Genomic DNA, 15,284 nt, shown 5'->3' with positions numbered 1-15,284 from the left:
ATGTGAAACTACAGTGATCTCAATAAAAGATGAATTAATACCTAAAAAACATGGGCAGCGGGAGTGTTTCATAAACTAGTTACAAAGTAATTATGCTTGTTGGATTGCTTTCCATACCCTTCCTAGAAATGTACACTGTCTTCTAGACCCTTTTGTCGTATCAATATAGTCTGTAAGAGCTCCAAAAATCCCATTTCCCATGAAACTACTAGTCCAGTGCTCCTTGTGTGTTAGGTGTAGATGGCTTAGTGTTGTCCAGCGGAAGAGCCTGCTGGCCCACAGTGAAGGTCATCTGCCGCTGTGGAGCCGCCTCATGGTTTGTGAGCTTCTTCTGTGGTTGCTTTGCATTTTACTCTTTGAAAAATACTAACGTCATCCACAAACTTAGACTTGGGACTCTATTTCCACTTCAGGGTGATTTCTGAAATGTGAAATAAGGTTAATCCAGGATCCGTCTGCAAGGATTAGTACTGACACATCTGTCATCAAGATACTAATTCAGCTCTTTCTTTGGGGCATATTATTAAGTGAATTTTTTATCCATTACAAAACATTTAGCCCAGTCATCATTTGGTTTTGTTTTTAAATAACTCTTGGTATGAACACCATGCCATAGAGTTCTTGAAAGCCCAAATAAATTATATTCATTGGCTCTGCTTTGTTCAGAAACATAGCTCTTTGTAGAACCTGAGGTGCTCATTGGGTGATCTTGTACAAGTTATTTGACCTCTCTGCCAGTTTCCTTTTCTTTAAAAAGGGAAAAAGGATAGTATCTACTTTTTAGAGTTGTTGTGAGGATGACATAGCATAATACCTATCAAGGTCTTAACACATCACCTGTGGTAAATGCTCAGTAAATGTCAGCCATCATTATTTTAAAAGCTGGGCATTCAGAGCTTATATGCCTTTCCTCCAGTTGAATAATGCTTGCATTTGTCTTTAAATGTCTATTCTATCATAATTTCTAATGACTTTCAAGGTGTGGAAATGACATTTAGTACTGTTGATTCCCTACGTCCTCTCTAGAGTCCTGCATTTGATTGACATTACCCTAGTTCTCTTAAGCAAAAGGTATTTATAACAGTGATAATCTACAATGCTGATGGTTGAGTAACTACCTCTTATTAAAGGTGAAGCTACATTTGTTACCATAAAATCTATCCTGTGCTAAACCTATGACATAACTTGGTTGGAAAAGATCTTTACTGTTAATAATTTTTCTCTGATGCTTTTATCGCTATCTTCATAGTTTCTGAAAGAGGGAGCTTCACATTAACCCCTTGTTTTCCAAATAGAGCATTTTAAAAAATGATTTCAAAATTCATAGATGACAGTATAGTTCTCTGATGCCATTTCTATAACTGCCTTATAAGGAAGGAGAAAATCAGACCTGTGACCTAAACCACCAGGTGATTATTAAAAGATTTTTTTAAATTCAGTTGTTAAGACAGGCCGAGGACTGTGGTGTATGTATTGTCCTATTTGTCTTCGCCACACATTTTACAAAGGGTTCTGAGTGTGAAGAGGCTCATCTGGCCAAGGACCTAATAGCTGTTAGTAAGTGGCATCTTGGACCAAGCCCAGGGCTCTGACTCCATAGCCCAGGCTTTTAACCAGTGGGCTTATAGACATGTTAGTGTTTTAATTAATAGATTTTATTTTTAAGAGGTTTTAGGTTTATAGAAAATCAAGCATACAGTACAGAGAGTTCTCATATGCGCACATAATTTCTCGTATATTACAGTCATTTAAATACCTTTCTTTCTGGTTATTCTTGCATGCTTATGAAGGAGAGTCTAGAAGTGATCAGACAGGTTGCCTAGATGCTCAGTGTCTGACACTGCCCTGAACAGCCCCCAGACCCAAAGTGGACAGCCTCTTCTGACTCTTCCAGGAACCTAGAATTATACTTTTCCACGTCTCTATGTGGAACTGCGGGTCCAACTTTTTCTGATTAATTTTTCCTTACTGACATTGAACGAGCCTGTGAAGATACGGCCTGCAGCCAAGGTTGGAATTTCTTTCCGTAGTCTTCCTGTTTGCTTTGTATATAAGTTCCCTTTTGCTTTTCAAAGCACGTCTGCTCGTAAATGAAAAGCCTCTTTTGAAAATGGCCCTTGTTACCTTCCCAGCAGATTTTTCTCAGCTTTCCCGCTGAGGTGATCAGTTGCACAGGAATCAACTAGAAGACACGGAAAGTTGTTTGGGCTGAGAAATGATCACATCCCGGCATCCAGCCTTCTCTCTGTACCGGCAGGGTGCTTCTGAATCTTGTGCACTATCACAGGTGATATTTGCTCTTTCTTCCCCTTCCCCACCCTCACAGCCTAGCTGAGCACTCTGGTCCACTTTTGTGACACGGGGAGGGGAAAAGATGTTTTCAGAGATGAGACACCATCGGCCATTTATTTCCCTTGGTTATTTCTCAGTGGTTCTTCGACAGTGTGCATATAGGCAGAGAAGTTAAGTCTTGAATAATCAGAGGAAAGTGTAGACATTCATGTAGTCGCTCAGTAGATTTGTCTAGAAGATCACTTCTTCTTTTCTTCCCAAGTGGTGCATTTGGTTTGGTGCTGTGTAGAAACTGCTTCCAAAAATATGAATGATCCCTGCCTCATATGTGCTCCTCCAGAACAATGCAAAGAATAGACTTCTTCCCTTTCCCCATACAACAGAGATCTGGCGACCTGACCCTGTCCTCAGTGTGGCTCACACTACTGTAGCCCACAGCACGGTTCTGAGTTCTGGTAGAAGTCACTAACGTGCAAAGACCTCAGTCCGCCTCGGGCTAGAGGTTTGCTTCCACCGCCCGTTTCCTGAGAACGAGCTCAGCCTTTGTCACCCTGCCTTCTCACCCACCCTCACCATCGTGCTGTCTGTGTTTTTCTTCTTCTTCCCCCACAGCTTTCCGGCTCCTCGTCTTTCTCACCCACTACCTTGCCGCGTTGTCTTCCTCTGTCTCCATTCAATCTAGAGGTCTCTACACCCTCCTTTTCCCTTGGCACTTTACTTTGCTAAGCCAGTTTCCATGTGAAATGAAAGCATATTTAAGATAGCTATTAAATTTCATCTAGACACTTAAATTTATTGAATATCACTATAATACTGAAAATTTGGGTGAGTTCAAATCGTTTACACCTCCCAGAATGAAACTGTGATCTTCCTTTGCTTGGGCCTTCGTTGATCCTACCTTTTTTAAACTGGAGGTCATTTATTCTTTATTTCTACCATTGGGACAGTGAAAATACTTAAAAAGAACTGCAAAAGTCTCTATCAGAGTGCATAGACGTTATTATTGGACTTCTAAATCAGTGACAGTGTACCCTGAAGATTTATGTATTTATGTATTTCTGTGATTTAAATGTTACATTTACTTGGCAAAAAGCGTTGCATATGTTAGAAATAATAGCAGTGACTCAAGAAAACAATATTCCAAAATTGTCTTTCCATAATTATCTAGGGAACAGGAATGATAGTATTAAGTTTAAGAACTACTCAAAAACCTAAAGCCTGGATCTCTATTTACTGATGGAAATTTAAATAGAAGATTGTAGTCAAAAATGCAGAGGCAAGGAATAAGTTTAGATCTGAGCTGAGGCTGCTTGATCCATGTAGCTTTCTGGTTTTCAGGAAGGATTTTGGAATTTCTCATTGCCCAGCTAACCCAGTGCTCTAATCTACCGGTTGTTCATTTTAATTGAAATCAGTACATTGGCTCCTTCAAAACAAAAATGGCGCTCACCGTCTCAGCCCCTACTCCGGAAGGGGCGTTTAAACAGGGCGGTGTATGATGAGGTCGGACCCAGTTAGATTATGTCTCTTGAGCTGCACACCTACACGTATATAGGGGCTATTGGGCACCTCCACCTGATGACTAAAAGTGCCTCTTAACTCAGTGCATCCAGAACTGAACTCATTTTCCCCTTCGGCTCCCCTCTTTAATTCCCTAACTAGGTCAAAGCTACCACCATAAATATAAACAACAACAGCTGTCATTTACTGGTGAGTTATTATTATGCCCTGTCCCCCAGGCACTATATGAAGCCCTTGAGATTCCTTATCTTTTTAAAATCCTTCCAGCAATTTATTTATACTGATGTCATTTTCACTGAAACAGATGGGAGAACTGAGATTGAAAAAGATTGAATAATGGGTCTCAGGTCACACATCTGACAAAATTGGGACTTGAATCCAGGTGTTTCTGAAACTATAGCCCATGCTTTTATTCATGATGTCAAACTGCCTCTTGGGATCTGCAGGGTGCTTGCCATGGAGCCAACCCCTGTTTTCACGGTGACAAATTCCTCACCCCTCTAGCTCACTGATGTTTTGGTGGTCCTCCACGGAAGCTGGCACATAGAAGCCTGCTTGGAGTGCCAATCTTGTCCCACTCGGTGGCTCAGTCGGCCTCATCTACCAGAAATCCGTCTTCATCTGCTCTCATTCCTACCCACCCATCCTAACCTTAGAGATACTGCTTCCCTCTCAGTGGTCTCTGAGCAAGCAGGCCCATCTGTTTCCCCAGGCTTAGTTACTGGGATGACATCAGGCTACCTATATTCTCTCTCTTGTGAACTATTAGTGCCTTAGGTTAAATTCAACTTAAATTCAACACACCTACAACTAAATCCATTGTGTATCCATCAGGTGTTTCTGAGTTGTTTTTTGGTTTTATTTTGGTGGCCCTTTTTGTGTGAGGCTGGCCGAGAACTCTGATGCCTGAGCCTCATTAAAATCATGTACATGTTTCTGACTCATTTAGTTTTTAATACCGTCAAAGGCATGGTGTCGTAATACCATCCGAGGCATGATGTTTGGCATTTTGGAATGTATCTGAATGCTGCCTATGGGTCCACCATGATGGGTAAACCCAAAAGTGCAAATTAACAAACCCACAAGCCTGTGGCTAATTTGTGACTCATCTCAGCAGTCCATCTCAAATGGTTGCAGATAAAGATTTATTTAAACTTTAAATCACTTAATTTACTAATTTACTTTTTAATTAAATTTTTAATTGAAGTATAGTTGATTTACATTTGAATCACTTAAAAATTCACATTAGAAAAATGTTTTTTAAAATCTGATTCATTTAACAGCTGTAATACAGCATCTGTTCCTACCTGGGGTTGCACCCAGATCAGAAGTGGGCTCTGGCCTTCACACCTGATGATAATGACTTCTCTAAGCTGTGGTCCCTATTGCTCAGTGAGTGGCCTGCTAGAAATACTCTCTGGCCTCCAAGGTCGGAGATGTGGAGTCTTCTACCATGGGCATTGGTCAAACCCTCCCTGACTGGAGCTCACGTAGTCATACCACCTTCCCTCCTGAAATTAAAACGCAGATCACATTACTCCCAGCCTCCTGTGGTTATTACAAAGATTAAATACTTGGCAAAAACTCTTATTACAAGGACATAGTGACTCACTGCATAAGCATTAGATATGATTATTATTCTTACTTATTTATGGAGGTACAGTATGTTGAGGGTGTATTGGTTCTCATTTCCCACATTAACCCCATAAGGACTCCTAGTGGAGTTGGTGGTCAGTAAGAGAAGATAATATTCAACTTCCTTATGTTGATATTAATAATTGTTAAAATGATGGTTCTCATGGTTACCGATATAGCAGTTTCTGCGCCTTATCTCAGTGTTTAGCCAAATATGCTCTACAAAGGATGCATGGGTGAACGTTGTTTTAATAGGAATTTATTTTAATGTGTATTAGTTGAAGAAATGTAACTGGCACATCAAATTTATGACTTCTTGGCCATTATTGCCTAAGATGAAGCTGACATTTGGGAAAACTGTAGGTTGAAATTAAGATTGTATTTAATATATAATCTTATATATATGATAAGGGGGAGAGATAAATTAGGAATTTGGGAGTAACATATACACACTACTATATATAAAATAGATAAACAACAAGGACCTACTGTATAGCACAGGGGACCATACTCAATATTTTGTAATAACCTGTATGGGAAAAGAATCTGAAAAAGAATAACTGAATCACTGCTGTACACCTAAAACTAACACAACATTGTAAATCAACTATACTTCAGTAAAAAAGAAATTAAAACAAAGAAATTAAGATTATATATATACACATAAACACATATATACACACATAACATACATATATATTAAAAATAGGTTTATGTGGATATGGCAAAAATTTGTAGGGGATACAGTTTTCCTATTTCATCCTCCCTTCGTCTTGAGAGGCAGGGAGAGGCCTCCCTTAGTCTTATTCTCCCCATTTTACAGACGAAGAAACTGGGGTTTAAAAAGGCCCATTTTTGCTCAAGTGCCTCTTAACAGGTGGTGGACCTGAGATTCAAATTCACAGTCTTCGTTCTCTCTTGTTCTCCCCGTGGGGTTGTTTCTCACTTCTCTTCCGAGGAATGCATTTTTTCCCCCAAATTTTTATATTAACTTTTATTGGTTTTTTCTTCCTATACAATTAAGACATTCATTACAGAAATTGTAGAAAATACAAAGAAGGATAAAAGAAAACAATTTTTTAAATTGTGGTAAGAACATTTAACATGAGATGTACATTCCTAACAACTTTTTACGTGTATAATACAATACTGCTAACTAAAGGCATGAGGTTGTACAGCAGATCTCCTTTGACTTTCCTGTCACAGCCCTGTCAGGTGGTCCAAACAAGGACACAGAGAGAGAGGTCAGTGAACTTGCTGGAGCCCCACAAGAAAGTATGGGCACCCCGAGCCCTGGCTCCCAGGCCCTCCCTCTAAAGCATGGTGCATCACAGCATGGGCTCTGGCAAGTTGCGCCTTTCTTTGGAAGAAAAAGCAGTGTGCTCCCAGGGTCCCATCAGAAGCCACCCGAGTTTAATATTGCCATAAGCTTCTCCCTGTTGGGGAGCAGGGTCTGTAAGTGGTGGCCTGGGCTCTGTTCCCAGGGTGGCAGCAACGCTGGTTGGCTCTGAATCTACCCTGGTCTCTTCTGAGCAAAGATCTCAATAATCCTGTCTACACAAATGCGCACACATAGGCATGCACCCACTGATTTAATTAAGCCACTTCTCGACTCAAATGGTTAGTTTAGACAAAGAGCTCAGGCATTACCAGATTACCAGGTTTTTTTAACTTTTTTTTTTTTTTTTGGCGGTACGCAGGCCTCTCATTGTTGTGGGCTCTCCCGTTGCGGAGCACAGGCTCCGGACGCGCAGGCTCAGCGGCCATGGCTCACAGGCCTAGCCGCTCCGAGGCATGTGGGATCTTCCCGGACAGGGGCACGAACCCGTGTCCACTGCATCGGCAGGCGGACTCCCAACCACTGCGCCACCAGGGAAGCCCTAACACTTTTATTGGAGTATAATTGCTTTACAATGGTGTGTTAGTTTCTGCTTTATAACAAAATGAATCAGCTATACATATACATATATCCCCATATCCCCTCCCTCTTGCATCTCCCTCCCACCCTCCCTATCCCACCCCTCTAGGTGGTCACAAAGTACTGAGCTGATCTCCCTGTGCTATGCGGCTGCTTCCCACTAGCTATCTACTTTACATTAGGTAGTGTATATATGTCAGTGCCACTCTCTCACTTCATCCCAGCTTACCCTTCCCCCTCCCCATGTCCTCAAGTGCATTCTCTATGTCTGCATCTTTGTTCCTGTCCTGCCCCTTGGTTTTTCATAACCATTTTTCTTTCCTTTTTCTTTTTAGATTCCATATATATGTGTTAGCGTACGGTATTTGTTTTTCTCTTTCTGACTTACTTCACTCTGTATGACAGACTCTAGGTCCATCCACCTCACTACAAATAACTCAATTTCGTTTCTTTTTATGGCTGAGTAATATTCCATTGTATATATGTGCCACATCTTCTTTATCCATTTGTCTGTCGATGGACACTTAGGGTGACTGTCACTTTTCAGCTGGTCACTTTGGGATCTTTCGGGCTTACTGCTTCCTTTCGTGGTGAATTGGGGGGAAGAAAGGTCAGGATGTTAGGCAGCACTGGTTTTTTGAGTGCCCACAAAAAGCAGATGCCGTGTAAATGGAGGTTTACAGTTACTATTGCAATGGCGTTCATAGTGGCCTGTGATTCTGTGAAGTCATATCTTAGGTCTCTGTGGGTTTCCGAAGCTAAGCTCTTACATCCACATTAGTCATATGGCTAGGGACCCAAGTGCCCCCATTTTGTCATTATAAGACAGCACCAAGAGAAAATTAAGAGGATTAAATTAAATTTAAAATTAAAATTAGAAGGAAAATTAAAAGGATTTAATTTTGACCCTGGCACCACAGATGAGCTGAAGAGAAGGACTCCGTCTTTACAATTTCAACAAAAATGTGCTGGTCCCAGGTACTTGTTAAAGATCTTTTTCTTCCCCATCATTATTACCAAAAGATGCTCCCCAGAAAAGGGTAACATGAATAAAATACATTTCTTCTTAGAGTCTAATGGTTTAAGAAAAGGGTTTGGTGAGGGCCTCAGACACTTCCTGGTGGGTATTGAAGGTCATTGTTAGTATATGCTGTCGTTTACTGATTAGGAACTATGATTCGTGTTTCTTCTTAGGGCTCCTGCCAAATGGCAGCGTTTTCTGGCTGAATTATTCTTAGCCAGGGTGTTGCCTGTGGCGAGCTGTGTCGGGCACACCAGCACACTTGCCTCTGGGCCTGGGCTTTGGCATTCATCTGGCTCCAGCTTTCCCCAGTCTTCACCCCTTCCGCTTCTGACCAGCCTCAGCTGCTGACAGAGGTGCTGTCGATCGGCTTCAAAGGCCCGATGGGAGGCACTGTCCACCCTCCCAGTCTACAGCGCAAAAGGGGAGAAGCCAACTGAAAACACACAAGGACCTAATCAGAACTTTGATGTTACGCAAAGGAAATTGCATTTCAAGCTCTAGACAGCTCGAGCCATTCTAAACCTGATTAAGATTCATCCAGTACCAAATTGTGATAAATGTTATTTTGGAAAAGTGGATTGTCAGTATTTTCAGATTCATTTCTTCACCCAGAAAATCTGTGTGTTTTCCTCTTTCTTCAGGGTAGTCAGAATAAGAGAAAGCCTTGGGTCGTCCTCACTTGTTTGCTGGGCAAAATTGAGAAGGTTTTGGCTGTTCCTTGAGTAGCTCTGTACAGCACGCCAGGATGGAGGGACTCTCACTCTGGCCACCGTCACTCAGCGCCCCGACGTTTCTCATTCCCCTGCCCTCACCTCTGTAGCACAGGGGTGCCCACTTTCTGGACTGACCTGGTTGGGGAGCCAGTGAGCTCATATAAAAGGGGAATGATCACAGTGAGAATTCAGGCAGACAGCTGCCAAGCTGGGGAGAGGGTTTAGAGCAGGTTTCGTTGTTGGTTTTTGTTTTTGTCCCAAATAAAATGCTACATAAAATTTTGGAGAAGAAATAGAATCTTTCCTAATCCCACCATGCTTTGTAGTTGCTATGTAGCTTCTTTGATCTTTTAGTGCATTTATTTGTAGACATAAATGTATGCTGCTTATAGCAAATGGAATCGTTACTGTTCTGTGTTGAAATGTGTGGTTTTCATTTAGTATATTCAGAGCATCATTCCATATTGATGTTGAGTTCTCCATCATTTTTAATGAGTGCTGAGTAATTTTCTATCTGGGGACTCCTCACCCCTCTCTTCCTCCTTTGTCTTCTCTTCTCTTTTCCTCCCTACACCCTCCTCTCCCTTCCTTCACTGGCAATTCTGTTATAACTATTCTCCCTCATAATCTATCATCTTTTTCTCCAGTTCCATGTAATTGTTTTCTTTTTTTCACTCTAACATGTTGTTATATACTCTCTGACATATGCAAATAATATGATATAAAGAGAGGATTTTTGTAGTTTTGGACCATGCTGACTTCTGTAACTCAGACCGAAACAATCTCTGTTTCCATCTTTTGGTGTGTGTTGGCTTTGTAATATTTTCTGTCCAGATTCCGTGAGAACGAACATGACAGAATTTTGAAAGGCTTTCATATCCCCAGAAGGAAGAAATGACAAAGAGGCAAGACATTATAATGAATGTTTATAATCTTTGTTTAATAACATGACAGTCTCAAGCCCTCTGTCACTTCTAAGTCTCGATGATTTATCTTGTCCTCAGACCCTGTGCCAGTGCACAAAGGTGTGCAGAATGAAGAGGACAGTGCACCAGAAGACCTCCAGTCCGTTGAGACTAGCAGGCTCCTCTATCACATCACTGACGGTGACAACCCGCTTCTGTCACCACGATGCTCCATCTTCAGCCAAAGCCAGAGATTCAACTTAGACCCTGAATCAGCCCCTTCTCCACCCAGCACTCAGCAGTTTATGATGTAAGAAAACCTTGTTTTGTTCTTGTCTTCATTTCATGCAGTTTTTAAAAATACTATTTACAATACAACCCAATACTTTTATAAATTCAGTGAAGTGTGTGTCTAAAATAGAGCAAACATGCCTACCAAAAGCAGCTGCAAGCCCTGAACAATAAATGGCAAAAAATCAGAGTACCTTCTAGTTAAGAATGCTGTTTCAGGCCTTCCTGAATCAGGAGGAGATGGTCTCGAGACACAGGCTGCCCTACGGCTCACATGTCTGAACATTTTTGGTGAAATGACCAGAGTCCTAAGTCTGTGTACATGCAAGTACCAGGAATTCTCCATGAGCTCATAAGTGTTCTTTCCATGTCCAGCAGTGGCCTCGATGGATGGATTGTAGCAATGCTTGTGAGTTGTACATCTCAATTTCTTCTTAGATTCTAGAAAAGTGGTAGCTTACAGTAGCTCCCCTAGACAAAAAAAATGTGAAACTATGTGTTCTTTTTTTTTAAGTTGCATAAGTAGTTTTGATGCGTAGCTAAAATGAGTCTCCCTTGACCAAAAATACGTGCAGGGAATTCCTAGTTTCTCCTTAATAACTCCTGCTGTTACTCATGAGTTTATCTAGACCAGGGTCCATGGACTGTCTACTGGTGGAATTGAGGGATTCAGTGCATTATTACTATTGTAAATTGTGTCAGGTGAGAAGGTGAACACGTTTTCTGGAGAGGGGGTCCATTCCTTTGATTAGATTCACAAAGGCTCTGTCATAGAAAGAAGAGTTAACTACTCTTTTAAATCTTCCTTGAAATTGTTTTTAGGTGGGGCTCATGCGACTTATTGTGGGTAACGGTACAATAGGGCTCTCTCATTAGTCTGAAATTGGTATCCTCCAAGCTTTAGGAAATATATTTCCTAGACTAATATTCTGACATTTGTAGACTAAAGTCCCTGATGACATTTGCCCATCATGGAGTTCTGTGATCAGGGATCTCCAGTAATGAGCAGATGCTACCATAGTAGACTCATCAAATAATGAACTGGCCTCCGGACTTCTCTGATAATCTAGGAAGCTTGGTTTGTAGACCAGCAGCAGTGTTTACTGGAAGACCATTTTAAAAAAATTTATATCATTAAAAAAATTTTTTTATTGGAGTATAGTTGATTTATAATGTTGTATTAGTATGTGCTGTACAGCAAAGTGAATCAGTTTTACATATATCCACTCTTTTTCACATTCTTTTTCTCATGTAGGCCATTACAGAGTATTGAGTAGAGTTCCCTGTGCTATACAGTAGGTCCTTATGAGCTACCTCTTTTATATATAGTACTGTTTTTGATGATTCTTTCCCTCTCTGGAATCATTGCAGGCCCCGAAGTTCTTCTCGGTGCAGTTGTGGTGATGGCAAAGAGCCACAGACCATTACCCAGCTCACCAAGCACATCCAGAGCCTGAAGCGGAAAATTCGGAAATTTGAAGAAAAATTTGAACAAGAAAAGAAATACCGGGTAAGGACCCTGTGGTTTGAAATGAGTGGATTGTGTCAGAAATGCATGGGCTTTTCTGTCCTTCCTTTTAGAGTACATCTCTGTGCCAAGGGACAGCTCAGTTTCCATTGGCCGACCCAGGACCTATCATAAATTAAGTTTCCATCCTGGGTCTGTCTTGTTCTCACATGCTGTTAGCTGATCTCTGCTAAGATAATTCCTAGTAGCAAATTACAACTCTTATTTCTAAACCGATTTGATTATTGATCTCTCCTTTTTTTTTTTTCAGAGGAACCTTACTATCATTAGTGTTCCTAGGACTAAAATTTGGAAAGCTTTCGAATTATGGTCTTATTTTTTCTTTAGCCTTTTCTCATTTGCATTTGATAAGAACCTATTAAGGACACAAAAAACAGAATCTCTCATTGTGGAACAGAATGAGGGAGAGTTTTCTTTGACAATAAAGTACTTTCTTGTTGATGGGTGAGGACCTATCACGTGACATCTGTTCAGGCCACTCTTAAGAACAAACCCTGATCCCATTCTTTCCTGTCAGAGACACCAGCCTTCTTAACTGATGCTGCAGTGTTACAATCATGAACCTTTCCTTTTCTTACTTAAGAAACAATAGAGTCAGAGGTAAGTGTCCTGATGGCCAATGCTAGTTTTATTTATTGTCTCTACTGGTGACCGTGGCATAGAGAAGAATCATATCCATGTAGAATTGCACAAAGGTACTGGGTCTTTGGCAGAGGGTCCAGAGCAGCTTGTTATTAAAATAAATGAGACCAGGGAATGTCTCAAACATCTTAAAATATTTAAAGGCTCAGTAAGCTCTTGGTCCAGAGGCAATCTGCATGCAGGTCCTTGTAGTGTGGGTAAGTTCTGGGGAGGGAGGTGCGAGTAGGTAATATTCCACTCTCCTGTTCTTCCTGTCCTGTGTTGCCCACAGTGACTTCAAATTCACTAAAAGAGGGGTTTTAAGGAGGGCGTTTTAGCTTTGCTAAAAATGGAAGAAAAATCAGATTGGCTTTCAAGACAGCCTTAAGGTGTTGAAGATTCTTCTCTTCCTTGAGGTCAGGCAGTCACAACTACTTATTGTCTTTTATAGAGCAGGAGGGTGCTCTACACATTGTGAGTACAGGCCTCTATTTTACAGATAAGGAGATGGAGGCCCAGCGAAGACTTACAACTTCTTAAGGTGGTTGTGTTCGATCAGCTCAGGCTTGGGCTGGTTAAAGTTGAGTAGTTTTTGCAGTGGAGAAGTACAAGTGAAATTCATTAAGTGTCCACTGCAAGTTGAAAGCTCCAGATAGCCTGAGAGAAGTTGATTTTCCTTACTTGCTGCTGGAGTCTTATTGGATCTGTGATGCCCTCGTGTTGGAATCTGTAGAGAAACAGGGGCTCCATCCCAGGGCCTATTAACATTTCTTATCTGGCAGTTCTTGAATCAGACTGATCTGGATTTGAATCCGCACAGCCACTTAGGAACTCTGACTTTGGACTTGTTACTTTATCTTTCTGAGTCTCAGTTTGTCCATCTGTAAAGTGGAGTTAATATTAGTAGTGACTTCTTAAGTTTGTGAGCATTAAATGAGGGAATGCATATATAATGCTTTTTACAGTTTTGGCACAAAGGAAGTAAGTGGTCTTAGATATTATTAACTTTTTAGTCTGTTTGAGTGATATTTGAATAGGCTATCCCATGGCAACCTCTGCCTTGTCAAAAAATAAAGGAAAATTATAGACATTAATTTTCCATTGGATTTTTCTACCTGCAGCTGCAGACCCTGGATTACTTTTCTCAGCTGTAACAGCCACCCAGCAGCTGAGTATTTTAGAAGAGAATTTCTCCTGGCACCTCCTGCCTTTGTCTGGAGAAGCTTTAGGGCCAGAGTAGACACATGCCCGCACACTTAAACATGCAGATGGATGAATTTGGGAGCAGTAAAGGAAGAAGGCTTCATGGTCACTGCTTCTGTGTGTATGAGCCTTTGAAGTAATCAGAACCTTCCACGTCTCAGGAAACAGGGCTTCCCCTCACCCTTCCTGTCTGGGTGTCAGGCTGTGGTTAGAGGTTTGACATGTTAATGGGCTTTAATTGGTTGCTGTGTGTATGGCTTTCCTTCCCGGCAACCTGACGACGGGGTTAATAGCACCCGCTGCTAATTTTTGAATCCGAGCTGCTGGGCCTTCATGCTAGTCTGATGCCCTGGTATAATATACATCTTTCCTTCTCTATTGAATGCAACCATTTCACCTCATATCCAGAACTGTATTTATTCCCTACAGTTGATTTTACATTTAACTATTGTTAGACTCATGGACTTAGAAAAGGCTGTTTCAGCCAGATGTTCACTTTCAGTAGAATTAGAGAATCTTAGAATTAGAAGGGATCAGTTAGTCTTCTCTTACTTGACCATTGAAGAAACTGAGGCCCAGAGAAGGGAAGTAACTTCTCCAGGTTCATACAGCAAAGAATTGATGTAGCCAAGACAGCAGCATAGGTCCTTTCATTCCTGATCCATAAATCTTTCTAAAGTGTCTTTTGAATCATCTTTGGCAGACCACAAATCTGGTCCAGTAGTACCCTCAGTTATGTGACTCATGAGCTCCATTTTAATTACACTGAACGAAATCTACACTGTGTAATTTTTGGGTGTATGGTCCTTGGGGGCCTATTAAACTGAAATAGTTCAGAAGTTAGAAGGCTTGAAGATCCACAGCTTGTATATAAAAACTTTCCATATGATCTGAGAGCTGCCGTCCTTGTGAGCTTGATTTAACCTCTTTTGAAAGCTCGCCCAAGAGCAGGGAAATACAAAATTCATTTCAGAAAATGATCTCAGGCTTTAAAACATTTTGTCAGAAAATTCAGCCTTAAATTTCTATTAAGTCCTGTTTGCAGTAGTGAAAGCTTCTTTGATGGTCCTTGGCTTAGGGTCTTAGGTTTTCATTTTTGTTTTTAACAGTGTTTCAGAAGATTGCATTAACTGTGTGGAACATATCCAGTGAAAAAGATGTGTTCCAGAGAACAAGATGTGTTTTCAGATCAGAGTGAAGAATTCTGTGAGGATTTCGAGAAATCACATGTAAAACATTGACTGTTCATATAACCAGCCTGTTACCCAGAGCCAAAATACTAAACGTTACATCAGGGAAGCAGTACAATGCATCATTCTAGCAGACCACGGGTGGGACCAGGCACAGCAGTTGGGAGGTGTGCCCTCTGTGTCACTGTCCATGGTCCTGAAACCAGGGCTTCCCTACTGGAAACCAGAGTCTCCCTTCTGGGCTCCCCTAGGGGAAAAATCACTGTCATTTTCCCGCAGTGTTATTTTCCATCTTGATTTTAAACTGTATGGTTTTTACATCACTATAGAAGTGACAGAACCATGTCTTGTGTTTCACAGTTAAAACATCTAATCCCGTGTACATTTGATGATCCTCTTACACAAGCACTGTTTTTTCCTTCGAACTTGAGAGGAGCACACTC

At 41.1% G+C, this 15,284-nt stretch overlaps 1 protein-coding gene across 6 annotated transcripts in view; it reads left to right on the top strand.

Moving 5' to 3' along the window:
- FAM13C (family with sequence similarity 13 member C) overlaps nt 1–15,284 on the top strand; it is a 142,560-nt gene that overhangs the window by 105,932 nt on the left and 21,344 nt on the right. For all 6 annotated transcript variants that reach the window (XM_032609109.1, XM_032609110.1, XM_032609111.1 and 3 more), the window contains 2 exons: nt 10,108–10,318; nt 11,671–11,809. In XM_032609109.1, the coding sequence (XP_032465000.1) occupies nt 10,108–10,318; nt 11,671–11,809 (350 nt within the window). The remainder of the gene's footprint in view (nt 1–10,107; nt 10,319–11,670; nt 11,810–15,284) is intronic.

The sequence above is a fragment of the Phocoena sinus genome, chromosome 16 (genome assembly GCF_008692025.1).
Source record: "Phocoena sinus isolate mPhoSin1 chromosome 16, mPhoSin1.pri, whole genome shotgun sequence".
NCBI classification, from domain to species: domain Eukaryota; kingdom Metazoa; phylum Chordata; class Mammalia; order Artiodactyla; family Phocoenidae; genus Phocoena; species Phocoena sinus.
Note: the sequence above shows the minus strand (reverse complement) of the source record. Positions and strands in the feature narration are given on the sequence as shown.